The sequence below is a fragment of the Falco peregrinus genome, chromosome 7, assembly GCF_023634155.1.
Source record: "Falco peregrinus isolate bFalPer1 chromosome 7, bFalPer1.pri, whole genome shotgun sequence".
Classification (NCBI taxonomy): Eukaryota; Metazoa; Chordata; class Aves; order Falconiformes; family Falconidae; genus Falco; species Falco peregrinus.
Window position 1 is genome coordinate 46,147,646 of NC_073727.1, and position 18,715 is coordinate 46,166,360.

The following is an 18,715-nucleotide window of genomic DNA, read 5'->3' on the forward strand; positions in this document are numbered from 1 at the left end:
CCCATGCTTTTAAGCCAAGTTTTCCCTAAGGAGGTCAGTTGGAATTTGACACAGCTCTTCCTTCATGGATGAAAAAACAAGCAGTGAGAAAGTTCATCAGCTCAAAAGCATAACAAATACTAATTGCAGTTAAACTTAATCACTGTCATGACCATTAGCACACATGCTGTTCTTTTTGACTAGAGACTGATCTTTTCTGAAAGCATAAGGATCAATCCCTAGCCAGAGAGGACAGCATGTGTGCTAATCTGCTTTTAACTGCTTCTTAAAGTCATAGCAAGATAAATTTTCAAGGAAGAATCTCACTCTGAATATCATTGTTTTTCTTTAAATCTAAATGGAATGTCTTTTCACTCCATACAGGACAGGTTCTGTAGCTGGCCCGAGAGGAGAGCCTGTTTCTAAATCATTGATCTGTTCATAAGGAAATTAAAAGTAAACTGCCTAAAAATCATGCTTCCATCACCTGCATTCTCTCTTTTGTGCTTAAGATTTAAGACAAATAAATTGTGTATGTCAGCAGTCTTTGTCAAACAGACTAGATTTGCAAAACTGCAGTGCCTATACATGAAGCTGAGGTATTGCTCCATAGCTTTAAAGCCACTGATACAGTACGCTAACTTCTGGTCTTTAATGCAGTGAAGAAAAATACTAATTGTGAAACCGCACATTACTGCTCCCTACACTGAGTGAAATCAAAGTGATGAAAAACCTCAGAAGAATGCCGTCATTACAATCTCATGATTACAGCAGCACCATAAATTTCAGGATGCTTATACGGGAGAGATCAGCACATCCTCATACCTGATAGTCATCTCAGTGACACTGAATAAACTTTCCATTGAAACACCCTGTGACATTTCTAATCTACAAAATATTCAAAAAGAGCAGCTCTGGTAATTAAACCATTTATTTTTGGTGGGTGCTGGAATTCTGTACTGTGAAACAGAAGTACTCTTCTGGATTAACATCTGCATATGCAGCTTATGTCATCAATCTAAAGGTACTTTCCTCAGGCACATAGGTTAGCAGCCATAGAGAAAAAGGTTAAATAAGTTAATTATGCATAACTTGGGAACAAACATTATGGGATGCCTTAACTGTACTGGGATTCCAAGCTTTTGAACATAGAATGAATTAACTTTCTCTTAGGAGTTACACTATCCAGCAACCCCGTGCACAAGCAGCTATGCTTTTACTACTACATTGCAAGAAGGGACAGTGCACACACTGCAGTCTTCACAGTTGTCTTTTTAACTAATTGCCCAAGACGCAGAAAGAGACATCCTCTAACTGCAGGACTGGGAGGCAGGAAACTGGGAACAATAAAACTCTGATACTGACTTCCTCTCAGAAGGGCTTCCCTTAATCATTGGTGCCACAACAAGTATCTCCTGCAAACATCCCATGTTCCCCCTTACAAAGCTTCCCTTCACCCCCTACAAAGGGGTATATAACTTTGACAGACATGCTCACCTTGGGTGAAGTTTTCTATGCCAGAAACCTACCTCCCTGCTGAATTGTTTTAGATTTCAGGAGAAGCAGCCCCCCAGGCCTTTTTGAGAAAGAATGTCCTTTTTTGCTCATGTTGAAAAATTTTGGTGACCTTTCCCCCTGAGAGGACAAGCACCCCCAGGCTGATTAGCAGGGACATGAACCATGCCCTCATCTCTCAAGGAGGGGCAGTAGCAGATTGGAGCATAATGGAGACTTTGTTTCCAAGAGCATGCCTTTTGCTGTCTTTGTGCAAGTCCCCCCATATTTGACCATGCTGGGGGGAGAAACCCCTCAAATATCCTCAACAGGAACTTTTAGCAATGGTCTTTTGCATGCTTCAGCTCAGACTTCATAAGGTCTTAACACACTTTCTCACATGCTGCCAGTTACATCTGGTTCAGATCTGCTCCTATGAAGCAAGAGCAGGGAAAAGATTGTTCCTGTGTCTCAGCGACCCTCTGCAAACCTTATGCAGTGTGAAGAAGCATTCTGTGCAGTTCCAGGGCAAAGGAGACACAAAGGAGTCCTACAGAAAGATGGGAAGGAAAGAACAGGAACAAAGCTCAATGGACACCAGCTGAATGTTAGCAGAACTTAAGAGGGCAGAAAAATTAGGAATGGTGATGAAAAAGTTGCCAGGCCTGCCACGAAAATAGAGAAAGTTCTGGAGTCAGCAGAAAATAAGAACATAAGAAAGAAAACGACTAAAAAAAGGATAAATTACATGAGGAAACGAGACAATATGGACTGACAGGGGATGAGGATGGGATTTACTGAGAGAAGACTGGACAGATGGGTGGGAAGACCATAGGCTGAGGACTGCAGAGGAGAATGGGACTTTCTGGGTAAAAAGCCTTGAAAGAGGAGTCTTAAGTATAAAAAGAGGGGCCGGGAACAAAAGATCTGGAGAGGAGATAAGATAGAACTAGTCCAGTAGGAATGGTTTAAAAAAATGTCACGTTTGGAATGAAAGGGTAGAGGAACTCATTCACATAAAAGAAGTCTCCAGATTTCAGATGGGGTTCAAGATTCATGAAGCTCAACCCCTGTCTGCATCAAACATTTGTGAAATGTACTGACAACACATGGTTCACTCCTCTTTAGTTACTGTATAGATGCCAACAACTTTTTACTGATAGGGGTTCTTAGATGGCTGAGGTTCATGCAATGGATCTAGACGTTCTCAATGGGCTGGTATCACTGTGAGAGCATATTTAATGTAACATGACAGATGCATGCACTATAACAGTGCGTTTGCATTATTCCTTCATTTTGCAAAGGTTAAACACTGGATGTCTTTTTCTGTAGTTACAACCACTTGGACAGATTATTAATATGGGCTTCTGACTCCTATGAGCAAAACATTTTTATTATAAACTCAGGGACAGCATTTTACTCAGAAAAAAAAAAAGTTACTTCAGTAAGTGACTCTAATGGAAGTTTATGCCTATTCTAAAGAAATTACTACTTTAAAAAGTCAGGCTCGGTCTGAAGAGGAGCAGAACCCACAGAAGGTCTGCAAGTTCTGCCCTGGCCAGTACACCTGTCAGCATGACACAAGCAGGAAGCAGAAGTATCCGATTCCTCATCACAAACATGCCCAAAACACGTTTCAAGCTGTACTAATTCAAAATTTTAATTATGCTTAACAGATCATCTGATAAAACGTACCAAACAATGGAAAAGTTCACTCTATCTTTGTTACAAAGCTTGCCTGTGCAAGTATCACAGCAGCATGCCTCATAACAGTCATAACTCAACTGTTCTTCCAGGCCACAGACAAAATGGCTGTACTGGCTAGAAAAGCAGTTGTTTTTAAAGTATATCCTAGGGCAAAGGGAGCCAAATAGTGCCTGTATGGCTTCCTCTCACTCATCTTAAGCCCATGAAATACTTCTTATCAGCAGTTTAAAAGAAGGCTGGAGAACCTCAGTGGGTGTCCAGTATCAGCTAAAGATCACACTAACTGTGTCCCATGAAGTCAGTTTCTAACTTTGTCTAACAACTCGGTGCTGTTAAGAACAAAGACCACCCGGATACTCAAAATGCGATAGAAGTTATGCCTTTCTAGTTCATTTTTATTTATTTACTTACTAATGACCTAACAACATTAGGTCAATAAAGGCATGAAAAAGGGTGAAATTGTTTTCCCTCATTCACTCTGTAGTCTTTTATGTCAAGCATAACTCGGCATGCTCCAAGAATAATATAGGCTGAAAGGGCACTGCCAAAATCCTATGCTTGGCTAACTCTTAATGAGCTGACTTTGGATAAAATGAATAGTACCAGGATCCTACATGCAATTTCATACCATTCATGTTAATAGGTCATCTTTGTACAGCTGTGCATGTTCTTCACATTTGTGTACAGCTAATCCTGGAAACCAATCCCAGGCACACAAAGGACAAGAAGGTAATCAAGGATAGTCAGCATGGATTCACCAAGGGGAAGTTGAGCAGCCTGATAACCTTCTACGGTGAAATGACTGGCTTGGTAGATGAGTGGCGAGCAGTGGATATTGTCTACCTTGACTTCAGAAAGGCTTTTGACTCCTGTGAGATCCTCATAGTCAAGCTGATGAAGTATGGGTTGGATAAGTAGTAGACTGAAAACTGGCTGAATGGATGGGCTCTGAGGGTGGTCAAAGGCGTAAAATCTTGTTGAAGGCTGGTAACTAGAGGCATACCCCAGGGTTTAATACTGTGTCCAGTCCTGTTTAACATATTCATTAATGATCTGGATGACAGAAAAGAGCGTGGATATATTAAAACCCAAAACCAATACAAACCAACAAAAAAATCCACCAACCAAAACAAAAAAAACCACAAACCGAAAAAATAAACAATCCCCCCAACCCCCAAAAAAACTAAACCCAAGCAAACACAAAATCTACCAAACCCCAGCAAAAAAAGCTTGACTGTGCATCACAGTCAAACGTACTTTGCTTTACACCAGAAGAGTTTTGACACATTCTCAGTTGTAGCTCTAGAACCTGTTTCAAAGTGCTGGAAACAATGAGAACATGTTGTTTTTAAGTTTGTTTCCATTGTCTACAGAGAAGGTAGCATCAGCTAATCCCCACTAGCAGGGGACAAAAAGCAAGAGCAGATCTGTACCGACCCAGCTGGGGGTAGAGGGTGATTAAAACAGTACCTATTCATTTCTCCCTTTTTGTTCTTATGTCATCCTCCGTCTGACATCTCTTCAGCTTTTAGCTCTTTGCACCTCAGTTGCCCTGCTTCTCTTCCTCCCTTCCTCCCCCTGCCAAAAAAAACTCAACCCCAAAACAAACAAAAAACCCCTCCTTACTATTTTTAGTCTGTGTACATAAACTGCTGTATTGCAGGTCAGCTGCAAAACTCACTAGACAGCTCCAGTTCCAACCAGTTTCATACTCCCTTCAACCTTCCACTTCCTGGGTTTTCTCTCATTTCCTCATATTGTTTTCCCTCTAATGATTTTCTCTCTCCACATAGCACTGGCTCATTTGCCTATGCTTTCTCACCAGCTCCCACCTTCATGTATCTCTTCAGTTCCCACACACTTCTTGGGCAGCAGTTGTCCTTTGACCTTTCCCCAGCTCCCCTTTTCCATTCTCATCCCATTTCCTACCCAGCTGCCAAAATCTGACCCATGTTTATCTGGAAAATAAGGCAGATCAAGCTGCTTCCCTTCATCTTAGTCTGGCTCAGCACCAATCTTCTGGCTGCCAAACTGAATGGCCTCAAGTCACAGAGGCCCAGATAATCAAATCCTATAAGGCTACAGCACTCCTGCAGATGTCTGTGGAGCCTCCCCATCCTTCTCACAATCCCGTACCTTTCATTAGGTAAATCCCTGCAGCATTGCTCAGGTAACTTGCGGAGAAAGGAATCCTGACAGACATATAAATGGGCTCCTCTGTAACGTGCTTCCAGTCACACGTCTTTCCCCTGAAACCCAGCGAAGAACTTGCTGCACAGGCAGAGGTAGCTGGTTCCCTACTGTCCTCACCATCTGGGAAGGAATTCCTTTGAAGCCCTTGGATCCTCACCTACACAAGAAAAAGCTCCACTGCCAACTACTCCATCTCTCAAATAGGCTGTCTAATGCCACGCAAAACTTTCAAGATTCATTGTTTATTAGGTGCTGCAGGAAATACGCTTGGGTATTTCACAGGTAAATTCCCCCAGTTCTTTTATAACTTCAAGTGCATTTGCCTCATTTACTTTACATCTACTGTAGTGATGCTTAATGTATTTCTAGCAGGCATTTATTGACTTTCCTACTTGTAAGTGGAAAATCAGTTTCAAGATTTCAATGATGTTTCCAGTTTCTCAAGTTGTACAGTTTACTGCATCGCAGGATGAGCGAGGGCTAAAGTTTCCAAAATCACAGAGGTCATGCCTAGTGAGAGGTGACTACACACAGAAGCTGGCTTGCTTCTGTAGCATATGACAACCTCAAACACTCCAAACAAACTTAGCCAACAGTTGAATGTAGTGAAACAGCACCAGCTACAGAAACCTAAGAAGTCTTGCAGAAAAAGCGTTCTCTGTGAGAACTTTGGGAGCTGGGGTGAGGTGCTGGTGTTTAATCATGATGTGCCTTTGTGTTATCAAAGCCTTAGCGTTTTTTCCTCACTCATTGTTTCAGAGACCAGGCAGGTTGGAACTGCAGGTGGGAAGCGTGTCTCCAGCTGACTGATATTTCCTTTTGCAGATGACCTCATACAGCTACCTAAAGCTATGTATTCTATAAACAGCACATTATACATAAGCTTCCCAAGAAATCTTTCTTTGTGGGTTAGGTATGTAGGCTACAAACAATAGCCAAGGCACTTGACTGTCATCTTCAAAACGAAAAAAGAATATCACACTGATGACACAGTAACAAGCACATGGAGTGAGCAGAGCAATCCACGGAAGGACCCATCCGTATTTTATCCTGTACCAGAAAGGGGAAATGAAAGATGCTGTTATGCTATGGACTGGACAAAAACTTCACTGCTGCTAATAAATGCTACATCCATTTATTAGCACCACCAATTCTGAATTAGTATTAAAGAAAACATAATTCCTTCATATAACAATAGCATTTTTCAGCAAATATGCATGTCATATTCAATGCTACAGGCCAAGGACATTGAGCGAACAGACTGCAGCTGTGAGCCGCATGAAAGGGAAGAAGAAAAAGACAGGAAAGAACTCACAGGACTAGGATTTGAGGCAGGGGGAGGAATCAATAAGTAAAACCCTTCAGATACAGCATTTAAAGGGCAAATAAGCTGTCTGCCGTTTGCTTCTTGCTACATGTTGTAGGAAACAGAGCACTGTATTATTTTCTTAAATAAACATTACTGCAAAGACTTCACCACTCTGATCACTACTGTTGTCATCTGTAGGATTTTTTTTCTGTTATTTCTTCATGAACACATAGTAACAGCTTAGCTTTATCTAATCAAATAAAAACTAGAAACACACAAGAACAATGATGTTACACTAATTTGTAAAGACTAGCAAATGCCAAATCCATTGTCAAGTCCATCTGTCCTGCTGTGAAATCAAACAATGGAAAAAATAGCATTATGGAACAATTAACACCATCCTAACCAAGAATCCTACCTTGACAATGCTTTTTAGATCCTGCACATACATCCTCTCTGTCTCCAGAATCTCTTGGACAACTCTGTCCACGTAGAGGAGCTTGGGACTGGTGGGCTCTGTGACCAGGGACATGGCACAGTTTTTGCTCACTCCTTTTGGTTCTGCTTTTCTTGGCACGTTTAGCCTTTTTTCAAAGCTTTCCTCAGGATCCTCTTGCTCCGCAGGGGAGTTTTTGCGTGGCTTGTTGCTGGAAAATCGCCTGGCTGGGACCAGTTCTAGCTTGATGGCACCTGTTTCTTTATCCTGGTTGAACAAGCCCAAGTGGCTGTTTGAAACCAAGGTCATTCTGCTTCCAAAGGAGCAGTGGCTGTCCCTGGAGGAAGCAGAGGAGGAAGTGGAACTAAAGCTGACGGGACGGTCACTGTCTGACAGGTCCATGGTTTGTTTTTCACAGTAGCGAAAAGGTCTGTTCTCCTTGTGCAAATCTTCCCCTTTTGTCTTGGAGTCGAAGGCCTCCGTCACAGTTGGTAAAACATCGAGAGGTAAGTGGAAGTCATCTAAAAAAATAGACAGAAGAAGTGGGTTTACACTTGCTGCTCCATATAACACAAAACTTCATAATAGATACTTTTGCATACAAAACTGCCACAACTGTAACTAAAAGACAATCAAAACAAAGCAATTTGGGGGTCACTGTGGCTCTAATGCTTTTTAGGTGGTGGGGAGCCCCCACTGCGGGCTACAACATAGGCACCACATATCTCCTGCTTGCATATATGTCTCTGGCATGCCCTTGTGCCAGAGTGCTGGGCTTGGTGCTAGTGCATACACTGCCCAGGCTCAGCACAGGACAGAAATAAGACTCAAGGAATTTCCCTAAGGTTAAAAAACTCTGTTGGGAGCAGTATCTACTGTCTCCAAGCTGAGCACTGACCCTGGTTTGGAGGCTTTGAAAAACTTAAGAAGATACCAGACAGTGTCTTTTGTTTTGAACACTGCAAGACCAACAGTCAAACAAAAAATAAAAGCAGTTATCAATTACCAGCTCTGTGGTTTGCACAAAAAGACTAAAACTGGAATGATTTCCCAATGAAAATACTGCAGCTTCTGAAAAGAAGAGTTCTCGCAGAAAAGAGTAATGCCAAATAATTCAGTTTTCTACTGGGAAAATAAGTTATTCTAAAACTGTTCAGTCTAAGCCAGAATATTACCTCCTGCTGAACTGACCCAAAGCTGTTTTTCAAAGCAGTGCAACAACAAAATAAGATGTCTGTCTTCCTGTCGGCATTTCAATTCTACTTTCTTTTTATCGCTGAAATGCCCTGCAGGACACTGTCCACGATGCAATGCAGACTCCTCGCTGGCAAAGTTCTGTGTGAGATACACCACAAGACTCTGCAAAAGCAGCTGCAGGTAAATTCAATACTTCAAGGTTTCATTTCAGTAAGAAGTGTCCACCCAAAAAAATCTTGCCTCAATTTTCAGACTTTCAAAATGTCTGTCCTATGAAAAAGGGAAACTTGTGACAACTAAGGAAGAAAAGCAATCCTGAAGCTACCCACACAGTGGAAACTTAGTCCTTATTTTATTCTAGCAACAACCTCATTTTTCAAAAGTCATACCAGCAATTACAGCTCTAGACAGCAGTTTCAGTAAAGAAACCATAAAGCCAATAAACTGCAAATCAAACCCGCCCAACCTTTAAGGTGGCCTTTCTTAAACAGAGGCAGACTTGCTAGGCTATGACAAGCAGAAACCTCCTGGACACCACTCTGGCTGCAGTTGGTCGTTGGGGCCGAGCGGGAGGTGGGGAATTTCATTCAAAGCAGAAAGCCACTCTCTCATGTTTCAAAATCAAACATTATGATTTATTTACAAATAAAAAATCCCAATCCAAAGCAAACAAACAAAAAAGAAAGTGCAGAGAAGAATGGAACATTTGATTTACTTGGCCTATCTTGAATGCATGTTTTTATTTGTACATGAGTGATTAATACTTCCATTTCAGTGATGATAGTACTTGCTTTCTGTTAAGGAGAAGTATTGCCCTCAAGGTAATGCATGGAATTAACACCGAGTAATTTGCTCATTACATGGGTCAGAAATTGGCCATTAGATTAAAATCCTCATTTGGCACCTCTGTATCCCTGGTTTTACCTTGAAGTCTGAAAATCTATAGCCCTTCTTTGTGCCAGGTTCTTCTGGTTTTGTAGCACAGAAGTGTATTTTCTTACCCTTCTTGAATAAACCACATCAAGTACAGACTCCAAAATAAAATATAAAGCGATAAACCAGGAAAATATTTAGAAATTAAGTATGCAGTGAAGTTCTCTTGTTTCTAAATGTGTATGGACAAAGATGTTTGCCTTCCTATTGCTTCTGATAAGAAAGTAAGCATTTTTGATAAGGAAGAATTTATTTTTGTTATCAGCTTTGGATCATTTGTCATGTTCAATTAGAAAGCACAATGTCATTATGCAGATGTAAACCCCCTCGAAAAATGGACAGGATAAACAGGATAACAGGGATACCCTTCCTCTAACTTACTCCAAGATATTTTACTAAAATTACATGACAAAGAAACACCTGATTAGCTGCATTGGGGGTGGGGTGGGGTGGGGGGGGGAAATAAAGGGTTCCTGTGGCATTCAACACTCCATGCTCTTTTCTTCCTGTTTCACTGAGATACAGTCTGCCTCTCAGATAAGCTGAAGGCATTAGTATGTAATATTTGCTTCACAAACATTGCCAGGCTCATTAGTATAAAAAACAAAGAAAACACAGTTCAGGTCAATGAGATTGGAGTCAGAACAAATGTTAAAAGTAGTTTTTCTCAAGACATACTTGTAGCCAGGAACACTGAGAGATTTTAACATGTCTTACAAAACCAAACCCCCTTATTATCTTGTTTAATGGGCAATGTCATTTCTTATAAAAAAAACCCCAAGTATTAGTTGTAGTAGTTAAAATGGGCTTGCTCTTTAACACCTGTATTCCAACTGACTTTGGCAAACCCCAGGCACCTACTAGGCACAGCTAATTAATTGCATGTTATGGCTCAAGTTCCTCAATTTTTTTATGCAAGTGACTATTCCTGTATGTTTCTACATAAGTTACGCCAAGAAAACTATTTGCTACCTGAAAATCTTGGTCTGTTTTGTCCCCAAAGCCCCATCCTGATTGCTAGCCTGAAAAGTTAGGTTTTACTTCATTCTTACTCCTTTCCCAGCCAGATATAAATTGGTCTTTTGGCTTCTCTGTGGAGAGTTTTTGCTAAAATTTTGCCCATTGCGTCTCCAACCAGTACAACACATTTCTCAGGGTCCAAGCAGATGGCACCAAAGCCCTGTGCTCCTGCAGAGCAGCACCTACAGAGCTGGTGAACCCTCCAGAAAGGCAGGAGACGTGGGACCAAGGATTTCAGCATGGCACAAAACCAGGAAGCAGTTTCCTTTCCTCAGCTGACAAGTCCTGTACCAAACACTTGGCACTCTACCTCTGGAAGTCAGGGCTTGGGGACAAGCCCTGGGCTTTGCCCAACCCTCCATTTCTGCCTCAGCTACAGGCTGTTACAAACCCATAGCCCTTCTCAATAACACAGGATCTGTAAATCTTCCAAGGCTTCACAGGTTTATCTTCAGAAACCCCTCTGAGAATAAGCAGCATCACCCTTACTGTTGAAATCAGGAATAGATTATTTCTGCAGTCACAAGCCCTTTGGAAAAGGCACCAGCTGAATCCAATTCATTGCCACAACCACATGCCCATCCCCTTTTGTCTTGTCAGGGTCTGCATTTGGCTTTTCAGAGGTACGGTTTTACTGCCTAAGGTCTACACCAACTGCCCACCAAAAAATTCACAGGTGAATTAATGAGAGTGAGGGTAGAGGGGAACCAGCCTCCTCCAAGATTGCTCTCTGTGCGTTATAACTGACTACTCAGTGCCTTCACAAACCCTGTAACCTCTTACAAATTTCTATCTTTGACACAAACTTACTATAAAAAGCATGTTTATTTCTCCCGTACCCTGTGGGACTGATTTACAAGCCCCCTCCCCACCAGCCACCAATTTCAGCAGCAGCACCAGCAGGTAGGTGCATTCACCAACACTCGGGCTGCAAACAGCTGGTGTAATGGAAGGTACCCCCAGACCCCCCCAGCACCACACGCTCTGAGCAGGTCTTGCACACCCTGACCTACGCCTGGCCCGGTTCACTGCTTTTTTTGTTAGGCTTTCTTTTGTTTACTGAATCTTTTCAATGAATCACCAAAATAATATTAAGAACTTTTGTGAGTTGTGAATAACGGTATTTAACTCAGTCTGGGGAGGAAAAAAAATAATCTTCAATTTGCATACTTTAATTAAGGAATAATAGTAATTACTTGTTAGTTCAGCACTGAAAGGAGGATAATTACTACTTGTCCCTACTCACAAGGAAACACACTCCCCAAACAAGGTCATTTTTTGTTTGTGCCTTTGCATGAATGCGGTGAGCCTCTCCCCTCCGCAGGCCCTGCAAACCTCCCCGCTCCCTCCCGCCCCCCCCGGGATACACACACACTGGCAGGGCACAACCCCATAGCACTCCCCAGCAGGAACAACACCATGTCCCTACTCTACAGCTGTGCAAGGGCAAGAAACATCCACATTTCACCCCAACAGGCAACTCCAGCATTGGTTACAACTCTGAAGGCACATGCAAAGCAACTACTTTGGCATATCTCCTGTTTTCAGCGTGCAGTCACAAGTTCTCACCAAAAATGCATACACTTTTTCTATCACTTGCTTTTCTTTAACAAATACCTCCTTCCTGTAGCTATATTCATGGTAATGATAAAAATTCTTTTCCATTGTCTCTGCAGCTTTGGCTACTCTAGAACGTTAGCATACAATGAGAGATAAAGTGCTTTAAGTCAATTTCATATTTAAATACAAAGATTCCAAAGCCCTGTATAAATATAGGTATTTATTCCTCCAAGTTGTTTACCGTACATGACATTTCAAGACATACTGCATGACTAAAAACTCACAAGTCAATTTATATTCATAATTAGTATTGTTGTTGCCTTTCTCCTGGCATGAAAAGGAGCACCTCAGATGTTATCTACAAAGTCAACACTACCAGAAATTACAGGCTTCACATCCTCTGGAAGTTCAGCTACATAAAAGTGATGAGACTACAAGAAACCTTTCCTGTATTTTCCTTGATATTTTAATATTTCAAATTAAGTATTCATACTGTGGATACAGTTAAGCAAGACTGTTTAGAACAATTTCTACATTCAGCATCAAATTCAAATGCAGCACTGGAATTGAGAAACAAATGTTACACAGCTGCCTGTCTGAGAAAGATTAAAATACATTCAATACAAGAATCCCAACATGATCTTAAATACATTCCTCATATCCTCTCCTCTGAATGTTGTCCAGTTGAAGGTCAGCAGATTTTTAATTACTAGATTTTGCATATAAACACATAAAATTTCTAAAGCTAACACCCTCTGTGAACAAAATCACGTTAGAGTTACAATATTTGCAGGATTAGATCTCTAGTCTGAACTATCACAAACAATATGCTGCCATATACTTTAACTGAACTTTGAGCAACAGAGAATCCATTTATTAGAAATCTTACAAGGGAAAAAAGTCACCAACTAATGTGCCTCTCTCAAATTACTGCCCCCCCCACCCCCCCTTCCGTATTTAAAGCAGAATAGCCTCTGTCACAACCAAGCACACTAATGTCCGAGAACATTATTGCAAGAGAAAATCCTCTGCGACAGTATCTCACCACTGAGGAATGTCTCAGGCTTCCCGCACCCAGGATGAACAAGTCCTCTCTATTTTTCCAGTCCTCTCCAAACAGCCCACGACCTACCTGTGTGGCAGAAGTGAGGCACGGGCTCTGCCTTCAGCTGTTCCCGAATTACCTCATTGGGCGCTCAGGTAAAATGAGAAGCTCTTACTAGTCTGTACAGCTCCTTTGCCAGAAATATTGCATGAGTCAGCTTTTATCTATCAAAACTCTAAACACAAAGGCTTTACAGAAACCTGATTCACAACTTTCTCACCGCCTTTTTCCCAGCACACCGACAGTCTTCAGCATCGCTAAGAGCCTTAAATGAAACATGACATCATGCAATTCAGGGACAGGACAATGGGCATCACTGTGGGTAACTTTAAAATGCACACTTCACTGAGCAACACCCACTAATATCCATTTTTCCAGACACAACACTGTGAAAACATCAAATAGAGCCCCCACTTCCACAGCATTTATAATTTGCAGATTTGTCCTTGATTTGCAGACAATGCCGATAAGCATGTAAAGCAAATAAATCACCTGCTGGTATTGTGAAATTTTGTGTTTAATGTTAGAAACTCCCATGAACCTGCGATGCAAAACTATGATCCTCAGCAATAGGATCATGGCTGGATCCTATTCTGCTCTAACATAAACAGGAGCAGGGTTTTGCAGGGTGCTTGCAAAGCTTCGGTGTTTTTTTAAAGAGGGAGAGGAAAGACTTCCAGAAGAAAACGTGAAAACCAATCAAATGCTCTCTGCTAATTCACAATGAAGCAAAGTAAAAGAAATTTAAAAATTAAAAAAAAAAAAGAAAAGAAAAAGAAAAAAAGATATTTTTGCAGGGAAGGGGCCAGTGAGAAGAGAAACAGAAGCAAAGAAGAAGAAACAGAGAAAAGGAGAAAAATTAATATAGACTGGTGCTAACTGGTGGGAAAGATGAGGGCTCTCAGCCTGTGGAGGGGATGGTGGCATTTCTATCTCAGAGGTGAAAGGCAAAAGAAGTCAAAAGAGTTCCCAGCTGCTGGCACCACTTTCCAGGTGTGCTCTCACAGCTGCGTGCTCAAACCTAGCCCCAAAGAGATACTCTATCTTTAGAATCATACTTGAAATTCACTCCTCCTCTCCTTGTATGTAATGTGGCCTCGGCTTCATTCCGAGTTTTCCTAAAGAGCATAATCCTTAAACAACACCTTTTAGCAGGAAACTGAAGGTAAAAAAAGGAAGTGAAGACAGCCTTGAAACCATTTGCAAAGCTGTGGAACACTTTGATCTGAACATCAGGGCTGTCAGGGTGAAAGTCCCTTTTACCCAGGCTAAAAGATCAGGTGTTTACAACCTGTTGCCATGCTACCATGTCTCAGATTGAGATGTGCCCTCTCACATATATTCTCTTCTAGGTTTTGAGGCTTTAACACTTACAATTAAAATATATACATACACATTCAGACTTGTCCTGGACACACTCATAGGCCCAGAATGGCCAACACTGGTCCCAACATCCTCAGTACATAGACGGTGAGGCACCCAGGTACTCAATCAAATAACCTGAATGCGGCCAATTTACCACACATTTGCTAAGCTCTACATTCACACATTTCTGTCAGGAGATAGTGATTCACTCCTCTAGACCTCTGCTTCCTTACATATTGTGCCCACCTTGTCCACAGAGCTTTTATTACCTTTGTGTGAGCTTTTAACTAACTCCTGGGTGGACCTGTAGAGCATCAACCAGTCACAGGGCATTGCTTGGTCACTTCTGTGTAGTCCTATGACATACAAATGATACCACCAGCTTCATCATTTAGCAATGGCAAACCTCCTGAACTCTGAAGGCTCAAATCAAGTCCAGTGACTGACCCAGAGGCAGCCGGTGACAAAGACCTTCCCATGTCTGCTTCAGCAAGCTAAGTATAAGCAGGGGCCGCAGTGATGGAGCGTGAGCTTCAGCTGCTGGTCTAAGCTGGCACAGTGAGCTCTCATGAGCATTACTATGGAGGGGGGAGAGGGCAACAGAGCCAAGGTCCTTACTCTGCTCTGCCTTGCTCTTTCATCTCTGCACATTTGCATTTGACCTTAGCTGTCCTTTACATCCCTACATACAGAACAGCAGGAGTATACCCCATACATGAGGATTTCCCCAGGAACAACACCTCACCCCCACATCACTTTAAATATGCATAGCACTGAAAGCTGTCAGTGCAGTAGAATAGAAACTCAAAAGCCTTCTGTTTTACTGTCTAATGTGCATCACCAATGAAACACTACACAGATGTGCCAGAAAAATAAAGCTTTTACCCCACTTCTCATTTTCTAGCATTTCATGTCTGTGTTCGGCTTTTATCTGCGCTATCTTTTAGGAGTTGCATCCCTTTCTCTGCCCCGTTTCCTGCTCCCTCCTGTTTTATGCAGTGCTGTAAGACCACATTATTAATGCATCAGAGTTAAGAGGTGAGAAGGGCAACCTGTTTTTACTTTGCAACAAAGCTTCGATTTTTCTAAACTTGAAAAATAAGTGGAGTTTATAGAGGTTAGGAATGTTATTAATTCTCAGCTGGCTAAGGATTTACTGAAGAAATAAGTTATCCTCAGCAAAATTTAAAAAAAACCACAACAAAACAACAAAAAAACCCCAACAAACCACTCAACCCATAACTCAACCACAGGGTACATTCAGGCTTAAGGACACACTGACATCTTCACTGAAAGTGCAATGTAATGTATTAATAACTCTCTGCAATGCAGTAGCTATTTAATCCATACACAGTACTGCAGAGACACCTAACAAAAGGAACGAGCCATCACATGCTGCTGATGTACTGCAACACAAATAGAGTATATGGATCCAATGCTCCATTTATAGGCCTTTTAAAAGGATTATTTTCCATCTCCTTGTGAATTCTGAAGGCTTGCTTATCTTTTAAAAAAGATGGCCCAGTTCTATTTTATTCTATTCTAAATTGCAACAAATGAGAATTCAGTGAAGACACACAGATGTAAATGTATACGGAGGAATAACACCTTAGATGATAATGCAAACAAAGCCTTCACATACTTTTCTGCCCATACTGGCATTTAGTGAGGAAGAGTAAACAGTAAGTATTCAACATTATGCTGCTTGAATGTATTCGTATTTTTACGTTCAAACTTCAGTGCCATGACCTGAATGAAAATCCACATGGCTTCTTCCTTTCCACCCACATACAGGATCAGGCCTTGCTGCTGGCACATTACTAGTGTCTTTCCACCCTATACTACATGACTGTAACTGTGCTTGGACATCACATCTGGTTTCTGCTTCTCTTGGACTAGTCTACTGCTCCAAGCAAATGTCCTGTCATGCCAACATCCTACTGCTAAGGCAAGTTTTCAACTTCATCTAGCCCAGCTAAAGTTACTGCTGAAGTTCACAACCTTTCAAAGCCCATTGCAGCACAAGCACACTGGAGGTCTTGGCTAGGCATCCCCAACACAGCATAAGACGGCTGTTGCTTCACAAAGAACATTGGGATGATTTTAAGATCAAAAAATGTTAACTGTCTCATAGCTAACAATGTAAAATGAGGCAAAATAAACTTTAGAGAGGGATGTGCAGTTTCAGTACAAGGAAACATCTAGGACTTATTCTTACTAGTTACGGTGAAAAAAGTAATTGTGTGACCACAAAGTACAACTCCCCTCTTCCAAATTAACAAGAACTCTTAACTACAATAACTAGCACTGGATAGTTCTTTTAAACTAATTTTATCAGTCTATTGTTTGCTTCTGCCACTGAACATTCTGTTGGCTTCCAAACATTTCCAGTGAAAATACTGCCTGAAAAACACCCACATTTTGTAAAAGCCAGCTCTCCGTAATAGCTGATTTTATTAGATGCCAAATAGAAGTGAGTTTCAGAAGCTTTAAATAATTGATGTTTTTTTTAAGTCCAGCTAAATGATTTCTCCCATTTTCTTGTGAACTGGAGACACTTACTGGAACTTCCTCCACACCTCTGGAAGTTTAGCAACTAGAATTTTGAAACAGAACTGAAACAGTAACCCCATAATCAAACTAACAGATGTTTGCATTCACAATAAAAAAAAAAAAAAAATTCTTCTGGGTTTCCTCTCTTGAATAAAAATGGAAGCTGCAGAAAGCAGTATTCACGTTTACATCTTAGGGAGAAGAATCCTTAAATTCTACCCTGGCTGGAACTAAGACATATTTATGGTCTGGCTTCACCACAGACTGGCTCTGGCATTTGAAGTCATCAGGCATTTTCTTACACCCACTCTGCTAAAAGGGAACATTAGGTGTTATTTTCAAGTTGGCATTACAACAGTAAGCTGACAGCTCCTTCAGAATCCCAGTTCTAATAGGAAGGTATTCAGTAACAGTTAAAGGAACTCAGGACATAATAAATGATTGCGGCATATTTTTTGCAGCATACAATAATTAGCATTTTGAAATCTCGCAGCACTTTAAATGAAAATAAATAAAAAGAAACCAAGCAGGTGTTCAAGTTCAAAGGAGTACAACATACCACAGCTCTTCTCACTATATTGCTTTTACACTTAAGTACAGTATTTTACATAAATGAGGTCAGGAAGACTAAGACTGCTAAATGGCAACAAAGCAACTGGTCACAGCAGAAAAATCAAGGTGTCTTACTGCTGCCACAACATCTGTAAAAATGCAGTCAACCTAAATCTGCATTTTTTTGTTTTCTATTGATGATCCTGACTGTTGTTTACCTTGATTACCTTTCTACCCCTCCTCTCTCTTCCTTGTCATTAAGCTTTACCATACCTCTGTGAAAGCCACTCCAGTAGACCCATGTCTGTGATGAAGTAGCTTCATAATGCTTTCAGAGTTGCTTTAAGGCCATTCTGCAGTGCATGTTAATGCTTTCTACTACTTTTTAGCTGTCGTTTCATGAAGACAAACCATTGAGAAAAACAAAATTCCTGTCTCCAACAGGCAATACTTTCCTTAGAGGTTTTGTATGCAAAACAGTGAAGCAGGAATTCAGATTATTTGAGATCACTGCAGTTTCAGTGTACAGAGCAGTGGAGCCTCTGCTCCCATGTACAGATGGTGTTAATGCCTGCAACACTTATCAACATATCAGTATTCAAGATTAACTGTGCCAAGAGTCACACTTCAGAAGCCACAGGGCAAGAAGCAAACAGATTAGAGGCTTGGACTTGCTTGCAGTGAACATTTGGTGCATAATTCACAGCAACTGACTGACTGAGTCATAAGCCTTTCTCTGCACTTTCTTCTTATTAGAACAATAATGTGCTTAATTCAAACCAGAAAGACAGGAATTTTATTAAATCTATATATATATTGCAGAGCCCCTATGCCTTCTTTACCAACAGTTACAGAAAAATAATCCTATGGACTTAAAGTATTAAAATTCTCTAACATTCCTATTCAGAGGTATTTTAATTGAATTTTATACACACATAACACCCAACAAAGAAAGTCAGTAGAAAGAGATCTTCAGATTTCTACTGACCTTGGGATTTATTATGCAATTTTTTGTCAATCTGGAGGGAAAAAACCCTTACAAATACAAACATGAGAAGGACATGAAATCTCATTGAAAAAAATGTACCACTATATGTTTTACAGCAAGGTAGGAGAAATTTAAAACAGTCATGAAAAGACATCAGATAACAACTGCCTCCTACTATCCTTTCGTTTTTCTGACTTTTACAGTCAGTACCATATTAATTCTCTTTTGCAGCCTTCAAACACTTTTACACTGGCAAGTTTTCAGATTGCTTGTTAACTATAACAAACAACATCTAAATTCATCCCCATGGCCCAAACAACTGCC

General features: G+C 40.9%; 1 protein-coding gene across 3 annotated transcripts in view; it reads right to left on the reverse strand.

Moving 5' to 3' along the window:
- Positions 1 to 18,715, reverse strand: part of PLEKHG1 (pleckstrin homology and RhoGEF domain containing G1) — a 136,181-nt gene that overhangs the window by 43,222 nt on the left and 74,244 nt on the right. For 2 of the 3 annotated variants that reach the window (XM_055810630.1, XM_027796932.2), the window contains one exon: positions 7,101 to 7,639. In XM_055810630.1, the coding sequence (XP_055666605.1) occupies positions 7,101 to 7,639 (539 nt within the window). Of the gene's footprint in view, positions 1 to 7,100; positions 7,640 to 12,873; positions 12,943 to 18,715 lie in introns of those variants that run through there. The other variant, XM_005230198.3, reaches the window with a different exon arrangement.